Source organism: Rhinocladiella mackenziei, assembly GCF_000835555.1.
Source record: "Rhinocladiella mackenziei CBS 650.93 unplaced genomic scaffold supercont1.6, whole genome shotgun sequence".
NCBI classification, from domain to species: Eukaryota; Fungi; Ascomycota; class Eurotiomycetes; order Chaetothyriales; family Herpotrichiellaceae; genus Rhinocladiella; species Rhinocladiella mackenziei.
In genome coordinates this window covers 961725-975564 of record NW_013550599.1, presented here as the reverse complement: position 1 = coordinate 975564, position 13840 = coordinate 961725, and the positions used below count along the sequence as shown (strand labels likewise).

At 48.8% G+C, this 13840-nt stretch overlaps 6 protein-coding genes across 6 annotated transcripts; 2 read left to right on the top strand and 4 right to left on the bottom strand.

Moving 5' to 3' along the window:
- Positions 1-158: 158 nt before the first annotated feature.
- Positions 159-6881, bottom strand: Z518_08153 (DNA polymerase epsilon catalytic subunit A; the record flags this gene model as incomplete). Its single annotated transcript, XM_013413896.1, has 1 exon — positions 159-6881. One exon carries the CDS (start codon positions 6879-6881, stop codon positions 159-161), a length of 6723 nt encoding a protein of 2240 aa, XP_013269350.1.
- A 312-nt stretch (positions 6882-7193) lies between these two features.
- On the top strand, positions 7194-7844 carry Z518_08152 (uncharacterized protein; the record flags this gene model as incomplete). Its single annotated transcript, XM_013413895.1, has 2 exons — positions 7194-7539; positions 7594-7844. The coding sequence occupies 2 exons, from the start codon at positions 7194-7196 to the stop codon at positions 7842-7844; spliced, it is 597 nt and encodes a 198-aa protein (XP_013269349.1).
- A 154-nt stretch (positions 7845-7998) lies between these two features.
- On the bottom strand, positions 7999-8685 carry Z518_08151 (uncharacterized protein; the record flags this gene model as incomplete). The annotated part of the gene is made up of 1 exon (XM_013413894.1): positions 7999-8685. One exon carries the CDS (start codon positions 8683-8685, stop codon positions 7999-8001), a length of 687 nt encoding a protein of 228 aa, XP_013269348.1.
- A 556-nt stretch (positions 8686-9241) lies between these two features.
- On the bottom strand, positions 9242-10883 carry Z518_08150 (uncharacterized protein; the record flags this gene model as incomplete). Its single annotated transcript, XM_013413893.1, has 3 exons — positions 9242-9502; positions 9551-10670; positions 10720-10883. 3 exons carry the CDS (start codon positions 10881-10883, stop codon positions 9242-9244), a joined length of 1545 nt encoding a protein of 514 aa, XP_013269347.1.
- An 862-nt stretch (positions 10884-11745) lies between these two features.
- Z518_08149 (uncharacterized protein) lies at positions 11746-12184 on the bottom strand (the record flags this gene model as incomplete). The annotated part of the gene is made up of 3 exons (XM_013413892.1): positions 11746-11885; positions 11966-12117; positions 12174-12184. 3 exons carry the CDS (start codon positions 12182-12184, stop codon positions 11746-11748), a joined length of 303 nt encoding a protein of 100 aa, XP_013269346.1.
- Positions 12185-12889: 705 nt separating this feature from the next.
- Z518_08148 (uncharacterized protein) lies at positions 12890-13600 on the top strand (the record flags this gene model as incomplete). The annotated part of the gene is made up of 2 exons (XM_013413891.1): positions 12890-13087; positions 13142-13600. 2 exons carry the CDS (start codon positions 12890-12892, stop codon positions 13598-13600), a joined length of 657 nt encoding a protein of 218 aa, XP_013269345.1.
- Between the last annotated feature and the right edge of the window lie 240 nt (positions 13601-13840).

Here is a 13840-nt window from a genome sequence, read left to right as displayed (position 1 = left end):
AAATGGCTACATCTGCTTTCCTGGAAAATTCGCCTTATTGAGGCATTCTGATGTGTATCCCAAAGCTCCCCCATTTCAGAGTCTCGTGCAGACGCCCGCCTCAGAGAGCACATGACACCATCAGCCAACAACGTCGACAGCCAAAATCTTGATCGGGTTCATGATATCATACACATCATCTTGACTCCTTCGATAACGCCAGACAGCATTCGCAATCCATATGCGGAAGACACCCGTTCCATTACTCGTAACCTCGATCGAATTTCGTTTCTGTCCATCGTCCCAAACCACTCACCACCACACACGCAGTGATCGCCAAATATGCCATCGTCGCCCTGTAGAACTCCACATTTCTTGCATTTCAGATCCTGGGTCTGCCAGCCCAACAAGGCGGCCTGGACCCGAGCGATCAAGCTTTCCTCAAGCGCTATTTTGCTGTATTCACTCTGACAACTCGGACATCTCCAGGGTTTGTTGGCTGCGTCTTCGGGCCCGGCTTGCGCATCAGGGAGGATATCCTCATCTTGACACAAATCAAGGTCCCTGGTCATAGTACAAGTGTCGCACACGAGATTGTCAAAGCGGAGGCTTGCACTTGGATTTTCGAACCGAGCCTCGCGTCCGAACTCACGGACGTCGAACAACGCCAGGAGCTCCTTACGAAGTAACCGAGCTTCCAGTTGAAGGGGTTTCGACAGTGAAATAATCTGCATCAGTGATTTGACCAACTCAAGGACTGGGTCACGAGGGTGGCGTTGATCAGTGCTCTCTAAAGTGCCACCGGGCAAAGAGGGAAATGACCAATCGCTGGCGAGTTCAGGGTGAAGTATTTCTTCACGTTGTCGCCGTATTAGAGCCGTAATCTGCTTCTTCAATGGTTTGGAGAAGTCATCCTGCAAAATCGTGGTCACTTCCGTGCTCGTGGGGTCTTCGGTCAGACTGATGAATGTCGACGGCAGCTGAGTAGGTCGAGGCGTAGACGACGGACCATCAGTTGAGATGGTCGGTCTTTTCAAATTCTGCATCAAATCGATGAAGGTGACCACCCAGTCGTCGAATATTGGCTGTACGGGTAGTGGGAGAAACTGTGACAGTTGCCAGTGAACGACAGTATCGAGATTTGAATTACTGGTTTCCTCTGTGATCGTCGAGGTTCCTTTCCCCCCGTAGTTGTGTGCATCGTACCAAATCAGTATATCCCAATAATCTTTGACTTCAAGTCCCAAAAAATGGAACAGCGGCTTTTGTCGGATCGACTTGAGAATGTATTGAGAGTATGCATAAGCGTTCTCGACCTCTTGTTTCGATGTCTGTAACAGCAATCTTGTTGGGCTTGCAAAGACAACATGTGACCCAACTCGTCGGAAATCGGTAATCAGCTGTTGCATGGCCTTCTTCGACATCATCTGAACGTAGTACTTGAGATGTCGGTCATAAAGACTTGACGCAGGAGACTCAACCCATCGCATCAGATGCTGTACCATTACATCTGCCAGTCGATTACCGCGACAAGCCTCTATCCACCATGATTTAACCAGTTCTCGAAGTACTTCGAGTGGAGCCAGGCCAAAGCCGGCATTCGTATTGACCATATCGGAGTCGAGAGGCGTTTCTCCATCGGCGGCAGGATTGAAAGCAACTGACTCTGCAGATCCCTCAAGGTCGTTGATAATCGATGAAGTCAGTATCGTATTGATTGCCAGATTTTGGACGGAGACATCCACACAAACTGACGTATAAGCGCCGGGATTGTTAATCGAGGGCATCTCCACCACTTCCGTCAACGGCCCCAAAATATCGTCCCGCTCATGCCCAGCGTGGTCTGGACGAGGCTGGTCAGACCACCACAACACAACATGACTCCTCTTTAGCCTCCGAGCGTAGGCCAAATCGATGAGAGACCTAGGATCGTCTTTCTCAAGGTTGCACAGGGGCACATCGCCATATCGGGCAAGTTCCAGCAAGTGCGACAACCAGCCAGTCACCCTAAAATAATGTGAGATAAGTTGCTTGAACGCATGACCTTGCCAGCCCAGAGAGGGCAAATCTGCGTCCGATCGTTCTGTCGGCAAACATAAGATAGGATAATCTTTCATGATTCGAACATCGTGGATAAGCTGCTGATGAGAGGTCGTTTGGAGGAGCAGCATCGTCGACTTCGACTCCTCTGAACGCCACTTCTTGAGTACATCAGCAATTTCAAGGTGTGCTTTCCTCTTCGTGATCACCTGAGAAACTTTGAAATGCATACTTGATTGATATTCGAAGATAGTCTGGAGTACCGCATCATCCTGAGCCTTATGTCGGTATTGCTCAGCATAAATCTTGTCAGCGTTAGGTAATTGGGCATCACGGCTTCGGCTGAGAACGATGACATGCGCCTCCGATTTTGCCGAAGAGAAGAGTGCAAAAACATTCCTGTCTCCGGCCGCAACATGATAGACGTAGACATAGCCCAAAGAGCTTGGATCTTCAAGATATGTCGCCTGTGAATTACTCCGTACCAATGCAGAGAGATCAAAACCTTGTTCAAGGGCTGTTCCAAGAATACCATTCTGGTTCTCGTCGAACGAGCACATGTTCCCCAGCTTCAGCATTGCGCGAGTGAAGAGTGGCAATCTGCGTTCGTAGACTCCTTCGACGCTAGGGTGATTGCACAGCAGCGAGACAGATTCGGCTTCCCGTAAATAAGTGTCTTCTGGCATGGTCAACTGAAAGAGATGCACGGATGGGTGGCCATTGGGTAACGCATGGTTGACTTTTTCAACCTCACAGCCAGGAATCTCGACATTTGGGAGCTCATCGCCTTTCAAGTTCAGATACAGAGTCCGGGGTACTTTGATGGTCAAGCCATGAATCTTCTTGCCAATTGCCACAAATGCCCTCACCTCGCCGGGCGAATCACCTTGACGCAGTTGGAGAACGTGCCACGTGTTGATGTATAGCATCTCAGCTTGGTTGCGGAAAAGGCTGCTGATGGAATCTGTCGCCACATTGGGCCTCTCTCCAAAAAGTTGACGCCGTCGAGCTCTTGCTTGCTTTTGAATCTTCCATTTCTGCTTCTGATATTGGAGCCATCCACCGTAATTCTCATCGATCGCTGGAGCATCAGTTGGGAGGGCTGCGTAAGGGTCGACAAGAGCCTGATTGGTAGTTTCCGAGGCCTTTCTCTTTGAAGGTTTTGTCAGTCCTACCGGCGGCCTCCGCCCGGAATTAAGCACATCTTCGATGTCACCAGTGGCGGGAAGTCGATAATCCAAAAGATTTATTGATCGCTCGGCTAGCGGCTTCTTTTCGAGGAGATCAGTCATTTTCTTCTGTTTGAATCTATCGTCCTTTGCAGTGATGCGCTTCTGTAGCCAGTCTGGATGTGCAACTCGAGGAACAGGGTTTCTGATCTTCTGCAAAGCAGCAGGAATTGTGATGAGCTTTTGAATGACAGATCCAAGACGCTCCAGGTAGTAATCCCAATCGATGACAGTTCTTGGATCCATGTCTGCCGGGTCTTCTTTCAACCACTTTCGCAGAAAAAATCGTTTGACACCTTCATCTGCGGAAAATATGGTGACAGGGATGGCTCGGTCCGTGACGGGGGTGTGTCGAGGCTTTGCGGAGATGATGTATTTGCAGTTGAGCCCCTTGTCCTTGATCATCTGGTCTCCCAGGAACTCTGCCAGTCGTTTCGCTGTGGTGATAGACGTGGACTTTTGCGCTCCGTATTCCTCGAGAGTCTTGGTCATGCTTTTATTCTCGCAAATCAAATCAATTAACTCTTCGTCCGCAAGCGTCGAGCCATGCTGATGCAATACGTCTAGCCAACGATTGGCGACACGAGCCACGGCGCCATATGTTTCGGCTAAAGTGGTCCCTTCCAAAAAGAACTTGAAAATCTGCGTTTGGAAGATCTTGATAAGCTTCAACTCGCCTCGACGTTTGACTTCGAATCCCTTGAGTTCAGCAAGACCGCCATCGTGGTTGAATACGGCATATCGCTTTTTCAAATTCTTGTCCTCTTCTTTTGATGCGGGCAAGATCATGGCCTTGTACGGTCCGTCGACTTCAAAGAAAATCGAATTGTCGCTATGCGTCTCGTATTTGAAGGTGGTAGGGTCCACGAGGGTCTGATATTGGTGATTGGTAAACCGTGCGTGAACGAGATGGTTGAGCATAACACAAGGGTAGGAGATTGCCATCTTTTTACCGCTCTTTAAGGTGAAAACAACATTTTCCGGGAAGGTAGCGGGAAGCATACACCAGATACCGTCCGTATCCAGTTCTAACGGCCGACCAATGCGTTCGACCAGTTCTCGTGCCATTTGGATAATATGGGCACCAGTAAGACAGGTGACCCCGGCCATCTCCATGGAATACCACCTGGAACCCTTTCGCATCACGTACCCGTAGAAAGAATTGAGAATGACCTTGTGTGCAAGTTGTAGCGAGTCAAAGAGGACGATCATCTTCTTCGCCTCTTCAATCTCCTGGTTGGAGGCTCCAGAAGACTTGAGTGCTTCCGTCTTTCCCTTCCAAACTTTCTGTTTCCCTTTGAAATCATATCGTCGATCTCGAAAGTTTCGAACGGTATCCACATAAAACGGGTTTTCTCGCTGGCAAATGATGGCTTCGCGCTCGATGGTTTTCGAATCGTGAATCTTGTGATAAATCTTCTTCGAATACTCCTGAAGTCTTTTTCGAACCATTGCCGCTTGCTCATCAAGATTCAACTCTTGAAACGTTCTTCTTGCAGACATTGGTCCTTTCCCTGGAAATGTCTCATTTGCCACGGCTCTTCTTATCATGTTGTATTCGTCCCTCTTGGTTGGCAAAAATTCTCCTCTCCACGCCCAGGGTAGTCGTCTGTCACATGTCTTTCCCGGTCGATTGAAATCACAAGCGGCACAATCGGATTCAGATATCATTGAATCAGGTTGCAATCGGTTTGTGGTCATAATGTTCGGGTACATGGAAGCCACGTCCAAGTGGTATATTAAGGGACGCTCATTTCTGTGGGGTGTGTCCTTGAGGTTGTTCAATCTTTCACAAATCTGAGCTCGAATGTCTTCGTAATTCGTCACATCATCGAGGGATTTCTTTTCTTCGACCGTGATGCAAAACTTCAGAGCGGCATCGAGATCCCGCAGGAGCTCATCGATCGCCGTAGTGTCGATGGCGAAATTAACCGGTATGTCAGCGCGGAACACACCTGCTTCAATACTCTCCACATGCCCACCGACATAGGTTTCTGATTCAAGCAAATGACCTTCCCAGAAAGCCTCCCGTGGCTCTTGATGCTTGTTTGGTAATATAATATTCTTTTGGTATGCCTGAACCATCAATAGCATTTCACACAGCGTCCCCGTACCTTTTCGTAAAGTATCGTCAGGATTTAGCGGGACAATCGTACACAGCGAGAAGATGAAGGGATGAACATATTTCATGTAGAGATAATAAGTGGCCACAGCATCAGACACTGAGTATTCTGCCAGAATCTGGGGATGCTCACTCGCGTATCGGGTCATCAGCTCAGGGTCAAGCTCATCGGGATCATAGCCCAATTTGGCGACCGTGACGGCTTTCAGGCCTCGACTGCCCTGGGGCAAGTAACTGTCTCTGTTGACCCAGGCGAAGCAATCCATATGAACGCAGTAGTTGCTCTGATAGATATCTTCGCTGTTCTTCCGAAACCCAATCTCAGTGTACATGTCAATTCCCTGGACGCTAGCTCTTGCTTCGACGAACGGCCAATCGAAGAAGTCACCGTTGTAAGTGGCAATGACGGTAGGTCGTGCCTCTTTGATGTGAGAAAAGAACCGCTCAATGACTGCGCGCTCATTCGGTTCGTTGAAGATCAGAAACGGTCCTTCGTATTCTGGTTTTGGCGTGTAGTCAAAGTCTGAGATGTCCTCCGAAACGATTTCTCTATTCGTGATGAGAAACCCTTGCCCGTCAATCATATACGAAATCATCATTATCTGATCAATGACTGAGTCGGGGAACTTGAGTGGTAGCTTGGTCGTTTCAATATCGAAGGCGAGTACGACGGGGTCGGCTCGTTGTAGACGCTCTTCTAAACAAGTCAGAGACACGGAGCCGTGTTTGGCCTCGACAGTGTACCACTTTCCAATGCGAATGTCCTTGTCAATTGTAACACGAACATGGTAGGGCACGTCGAACTCTCTGATGTCGACAATGTAATCCTTGGCTTCTGCAATCCCATTCAGTCGTATCCCTTGGGCTTGTTTTTCGTCGTAGACATCAAACCCAGCAGTTGCACTAGCCACCTCCGCGTAGGTGTCCATGGCATTCACCTTCTCTTTATTTTTCTCTGCGATCGGCATGACTACCTTGCGCACAGAGAGTAAGTTGGAGACATTGGTAAACGTCAGTTGAAGGAATGTCCGTTTATATCCAAGCAGGTGGTTTGGCATTTGGAGGTCCTCCTTCGATATACGATGAACGGACTTTACCAATCCCTCAAACATTCTCTTACACCATTCTTCCACCTCCACTTCCCTTCCTCTTTTCACCGCTAGGAGGAAGTATGGGTCATACTCGACAGTGGCCTTGAAATTGTCGCCATCGTCTCCGATGAAGTAGAAATCGACGCCGGCACGTCCACCTGGTGTCCCGGAATCCTCAATTGAAGTACTGTGCATGTTGTAAAGCCACCCAATTCTTCTTTTACCCGAATCATATCTGGCAAACCCCATTGCCTCGTCAATGCTGTTGGCCAGCCGAGTGGCCTGAGTCTTCTCATCTTGAGATGTGCCTTCGGTTGCACGCAGTGAGGATGCATCGATTGTCTTGGTACGTGGGTTTCGAGCGGAATCTTTCGCTAGTCTGACATTGGAGCCATATCTGCTCGGTTTCCTGACCGGCATTGCTGCGCGACGCAAAGCTTCAATAGCTCGATAATTTTGTCATATGAGTTACTGCTGATCACAAAACATATCGCTGACGACGAAACTGGCCGACTCTACTCAAAAATGGAACCGGGTGGAATAATGGCCGAAAGAGTAGAGTGGGATATTGGATATTGAAAAGTCGCGTCGCGCGTCGACTTGGACGCGTTCTGTGGGTGGAGTCCCAGGTCGGGTCGAGCAGATAAGCCTGAAGCGTTGGAGAGCAAAGATGCATCTCCATCTCCATCATTCCACTCTCGCCGCAGCTCCTACAGCTCCATTACATTCACCATGGCGGACGACACTCGAGATTCTAGCAGCATACCTCCTGATGATCAAGCCGAGCCAAAACCGCGCGGCCCCCGGCGACCGGATTACAAGCACGAATTTCCCAGATCACAAGCACAAAAAATGTGGGAGGCACTGGGAAATCCCCAAGAGCCCGTAAATACTCTGCCTGGAGGAACATACAACTCGGCTGGCGGGAAACCTTCTGAATTATCGTGGAGGGATGCATTCAACTTCTCCTACGAAGGGAAAGGCCCCGCCTTCTACCGGACGCCGTGTGCAAGAGACTCATTATTGGTCGGCATAGCATCTGGAGGAGCAATTGGAGGTTTAAGATTCGTCTTGAAAGGTGCATAGTACCGTTCTTTAACGGCTCTCGACCCGTGATCTGACATACCAACAGGTCTCTCTGGCGGACTCGTAACGGCCAACTTTATGGTTGCAGGATTCACGGTCACAGCTTGTGGAATGTACTATTGGTGCGATGAAAGACGGAAGCAGGAGGCCAAAGGAATTGCTGCGGCCGTCGCCGGAATGAAGTATTTGCAAGAAAAGAGGGCCAGAGAGAAGGAAGAGGAAGCTGCCCAGGCCGCTGAGGCAGCGAAAGTTGAAGAGGAACGAAAACGCAACCGACAGTGGTACAAGTTTTGGTGATATTCATGATTGATGGAACATTTTGCATCGCTAGGCGTACAACGGTCCCGGCGGGTATCAAAAAAATTTTGGTTGGGTATCTCCCGAGGCGGCCAGGAATGAGTATCGGTTGGAGGGTCAGGAAACGTGTCATAGACGATCCAGGAGGCCCGTTTCATCCATCTTCGAAATGAACTCGGACGCTTTTGCGTGGCAAGGATTCTGCGGAGGGCACCCCATCGCTCTCGCTGATCAAACGCTTTCTCCTCTCACTTCTCTGCTGCCTCGCTTCTCGAGCTTCTCGGCTCTTGTATTCGGTCAATTGTTGTTTCCGCCGTTGTGACCGGGACCAAGCGATTGCTGCCGTCGGTCGAAATCCAATGCCATTGATCCCGTAACCATCGTCGTTCGGGTCATCAGGAATGTGCCCAGTGATTTCAGAACCATGCCAGAATCTGTCCGATATCTCACCATCCAGAGGAGGGGATTTTGAGCGAGTGGGTTTGCTCCCCGCACTGGCTGATGTCTTCCCAGATTCCTGAGAGATAATGGAGCCGCTCTCAGACAACCTGTCATGACGTTCCTTGGACTTGGGTGACTGGCAAACAGCTTCGAGTCCAGCTGATAGAGGAGTCATATCTGCTTGGTTGAATACTTCTCTTGTCTGCTGGCATTCTATATCATGTCGCCGGTGGCTTGGAACCCCGTCAATCTCGAGGTCGTCAAACTTTCTTGCGACTTTGGTGCGAGGACTGGCATCTTGATGTTGTTCTAGATCGACGTCGGATATCCATTGAAGGAGAGGCCCTTTTGTTTCTAGCGGGAGGACATGTCCTCGTTTTCGTTTGGGCGAACTCGTCATGGGGGGGCGGCGAGGGGTTGTGGCTGCTGACAGTTGATCGTCAAAAGAGAGAGAAGGCAATGACCATTCTGATGATAAGTCTCAGGTTGACTCGAAGTTTATACCTTCTGGAAGCCTCCACGTAAGATCGGGTTCCAGCAAAGAAGTCCTTGGCTGGGAGGCGCTCCGCGAATGAAAATATTTTGAATGAAAGTCAATTGTTTAGCAATATTGCAACGGATGCTGTCTGCAATCGCATGGACCTCTCCAGAGGTTGACAGGAGAGGATGAGGAAAACCCTTTCGAAGGCCATCTATTCGTGCCCGGATCTTTTTTTTTTTTTTTTTTTTTTTTTTCCCTTGTTTTTCACTATCGCATACAGGCTGCCGCAGGTGGCACAAGTGACTTAAGTTTTCTTCCAGATGGAAAACCCTGATCGATAGAACAAATAACGATGCCCCGAGTATCTCTTTACAATGATCACAAGACGCTTTCCCAGTTCCTCTTGGTAAACACAATATACAGCCTCCCACCGAAGCCATGCACGTAAACAATATTGTTATCCAGCTCTGTTCTACTATGTCTTGGACTTTTTCTTCTCTCTCTTCTCTTCCACCTCGCCGTTCACCTTGCTTGATTTGCGCTTCTTCTTCTTCTCTTCTTTCTTTTCCTTCTTTTCCTTCTTCTCTTTCTTCTCTTTGGTTTCTTTCTTGTCCTTTTTGCGCTTTTCTTGCCTCTGAACTACTACAGGTTCGACATCGGACATCTCTTCGTCAACATCCACCATGGTGGGCGCATCGATGTCCATTTCTTTGAGAACTTTGTCCATTGCATCCTTCTGAATCGGGTGTTAGCTTGGTCAATTGGGTCACATCTGCGAACCTACCATGGCGATTTCGTTCTTCGTAGGTTGTGCTCCAGAAGCGTAGAATTCTAATCGCTCTTCCACTTGTTTCTTCAAGGCCTGCCCAAAAACTGTCGAGGGAGTTTCTGAAAAATTGTCTATCCTGGACGCAATCGAGCATTTGTTGGCTAGGAACCGAGATATTCTTCCTTTGTTCTTTTGTCCAGCTCGCCCGATAAACGATGAGTGATATAACAAACCGTACTTCGGTGTGTTGCCTTTGGTCTTCAAAGCTCTGAAAAGCGCCTTCTCAGCTCCTAATATTTGGACGGTCGAGGCGGGATATTTGGACAGGTTGGTGAGACTGCCGGCATGAGAAATAAGTCGAGCCCCCACAATTTCTCCAATCAAAGTGGCCAGGTTCGGCGCCACCACGCCCATCTTAGAGACAAGATAGCTGTGTAGAGTCTTTCGGTAATTCGCCAGACTGACAACCCGTTGTGCAAATAGAGTGACGTTCTCCATATCCGACGCGGATATTTCCTGACCCATACTCGTCTTCGCAGCATCAGTTATACTCTTTGCCATCTCCTCATCATCGTCTACCACGGCGGCGAGATCGTGCAAGCTTTCATCGGACAAGGTCTTCTTGTCTTTCACAAAAAGTGCCACTTTGGCGTATTTGTGGTTGTCTGAGACAATCTTGACGAGTTCGGGGAAATGCCAGGAGTACCATTCGCGAACGCGCATTGAAAATGTGTTGATGGCCTTGTCAAGTTGGTCCAGAATTGCAATGGCCTGAATGATGTGATTGTCGTTCTTCTGCACGGAGAACTTGACTTTGGCTCTGGAGTATGCATGACCCAGACCAAGCTGCGCAGTATTGGTATCGCCTTCCCGGAGTTGTTTGAGCATCTTTTCCGAGTGCAATCGAATTCCTCGAAGCATGTCCTGAACGACCTCACTCGTGTCCCCCGTTTCGCACTCAATGCCCGGGAAAGCGGTCTTGATACTGCCAGCAAGAATTTTGTCTGATACTCCAAGTGTCACCTTGTTCTTCTTTCCAGCTTTTGGTAAGTTCAGTTCCAGAAAGGATTTCAGATAGTCGGATGCGATTCCTTCGGAGATATCGTGGAGTTCTTCCAGAGCTTGTTTTCCATTCCTTGTTTGATTAGCTATTTGAGAAAAGGAATTTTATAGGCAGCGCATACTCGAATGGCAGAAAACTGACCAGGTCCACCATCTTGCCGAACCGCGACAGATCCTGCACACTGTCTTGTACTTCCTTGAGTCGATTGCCAACAGTGTCAGCTTGATGGACGACCTTGAAAATCGAGTAGCCCATTGGGCCTTCGTAGAGAAGAAAAGTTGACATTGTAGAGCCGGGTTGTATTAAATATTGATCGAGGATGCTCTTTTCGCCGGGCCACACAATCCACCGATCATTGGCGGCAGATGGATGTCGTCGATGTGCAAAGATTCAGCTTACGGATGCGACTAGGAACGACACAGGTAGTGGCGACGTGAAACAGTATGTGGCTGTACCCAATACCTCCAACACGGATATCAAATATGAACTTCCAGCTCAAACAGGGAAAAAAAAAAAAAAAAAAAAAAAAAAGATCTCGAACTCGATGCAGCCGGGGGGGGTTAATTTTCTTCATGGCCCGTACTTGGCGTCTCCAATCAAGCACTAAAGCGGCAACTCGCTCCGGGCGCTCACAGTCCATGCCGCTTTAGTGTGGCCGAACTCCTATTCTCTCAAGGCACATTCTCTCACTCTAGATCAACCATACTACTTGCTTCATCTTGGGCCAATGTCGCAAACATTGCTTCAGATGTTTTCGTCCTACCATGGCTCTTTTCAAGAAGACGATTCTCGGCAGAGAGACAAATGGGCAAATCAGTAGGTCAAGTCACAGCTTTGAAAAAGGCTTGCGCAACATCTGCGTTGTGACCACTCCTGTTGAATTGAATCTGGCTTTGAGGATACAGTAACCAAATTCCTTTCGTACATTGGAAGAATTCATATCCACACCTGGACGAACCATAAAGAGAGAACTGCCCGATGGTGACTGTCGAACGGTGGGAAATTCAGGCCAGGGATGCTTAAATTCACAGCACTTGAATCGGCAACACGCTCGCGGCTGGCATTCTCATCGTTCAACATGACCCTAGCGTACACATGCGGATGTCCATCAAAACAGACTGGCCAGCAGCCTGATACATCCCCGGATTCAATATAGGCCAAGGGTGATATCTCCGCGAACTCTGGCCGTCAAGTGCACCTCTGCCTCAAGATCAAGCTTGATACCAACCATCAGAGCAGCGGATTTGAGTTCTCCATTTGCGTCTGTGGCACCTTTCAAGAGACCTCCTGTACAAGAGCATCATGTGTCAGAACATTCCACAGCATGGAATTCACATTTCGCCAGGATAGAGGGTGGCCAAGCTTACCAGCAGGTTGAGACAGATAATCGGAGCTAGGCGGAAGTGGCATACTGCCAGTAGGCTGTCCAACCGTGGTGAGTGCCTTGCGCTTCCCTGCTGCTTGGCCATCTTCGCTGCCACTAGAGTAATCCTTGGTGGCGTTGTTGTCGTACGTGGTTCTATGAGCAATCAGCCACTGTTGATGAAATGGAAAAGAGCTTGGGGAGCTTCTCACGCAGCAGACATCTTTGTTGAACGCTACTTGAAGGGCCGAGCTTTAGCGGAGAACAGATATTAGATATTACTCGACTTGGTGTTGCTTAGGGTCTTGCCAGAAGACTTCTGATGTTTTCGATTTGAAATAATTTTCAAGATGATGGACTGGCCCTCCTGAGCAAAAGCCAATCTTTTATGGTCAAAGGCCCGGCTTTCCTGAAACACACGACTCTCGTTCGAGAACTTTTGCTGAATCTTTACTGCAGCAGTGGGCACATCTCAAACACCGCCGAGGTGTTTGATAATACCCGCGTGCAGGGCCATGATCCCGGTGCACGCGACTTATGTCGATATGAGGCGGACTCATGTTGTCCTGGTCGGCCCCGGGCCCCAATGAACAATGAGGCTGACCAATCACAAGGATCTGGAAACAAAGCTTTCCATCCTTAGCCTGAAACATCAAGCCCCTTTCAGGGTTTCAACCTGCTAAGACATGGAACCACCTCTCAGTATCATTGTCTCTGTGGCGTGACTGCATTCCTCAGCACCCCAAGACTGGTACATAATGGGAGGAAATTTACTATGGATTGCCTTTCCTTGATCACACCATTTTCCACAACTCTGCGACCATAAAGTAGGGGGCAAGCGCTTTTCCTCGCTAATGGCTTTCTTCAGTTTGGGGTCAAATGGAAACGCTGATGCTCACTATGTTGCATCATTTGACCATCTTTCAAAATGGTGCTCTCTTTGATGGTTGCCCTGATAACGTGCCCAGCTATGCTAGCGACGTCGGAAGTCATTCGCCAAAGTCAAGGGAAAGATAAAAGAGAAGAACATCGGGCTCGACGCTGCAACCTGGTTGCCACCTGTGTCAAATCATCGACACGAAGCCGGGAGATCGATAATCGACAAATAGTATTAAGGAATAATAAGGTGAGTTTTTCATGGTCAATTCGGAACTATCTACTGACTTTGGTCGCTCTTTAGCTTTATATCGACACTGGATTATCAAGTTACCAGAAGGACGATGAACCACCATTTGGACATCCGTTTGGAGGCTACTATCTGCCATATCCGGACACGAAGTACGAAGGATTGGTTTCGACGATTTGTGAAAGTCCTCCAATCATGAATTGGATCTATGTCGATGGAGCCACCTACGAAGTAAAATATGGCGTGCGCAGTGACGCACAACCAAACATCACAGGCCCATTTGGCTGCACTCGGCAGGATCGTCGACTGACTCTCGAAGGATGGGAAGGGTTTGTGGTGGTAGAGGAAGAGGATGGCCTGTGGGCGCTCTACTACGATCGAGACGATGACGGCTTGAAATCCAAGATTGCACCAGGGAAGAGAGTACTGGAGGTAGAACTGTGGAGAAGGGAGAAGCGATGGAAGAAAGATCCAGTAGCAAGGCAAGCAGAGCAGGCCAAACAAACTAGTTGACCGTAGACATGGGACTACACACGCCTCGGGTTCTGACCGTCAGTTGCGTGATTCCACCCAGCCCAAAAAAGCTGAACGGTAATATCGTAAAGGGAAACGCTTCTGATAGTCAAAGCATCTGGCAGGATAAGATCGAGGAACCGTCCAGATACAGCCCAAATCCTAAAGTACCCCTTGTTCTCCAGGGGATTCTCTTGAAGTCTGCTCCGGGTGAAACCATAACATCAGCATGTTTGCTGT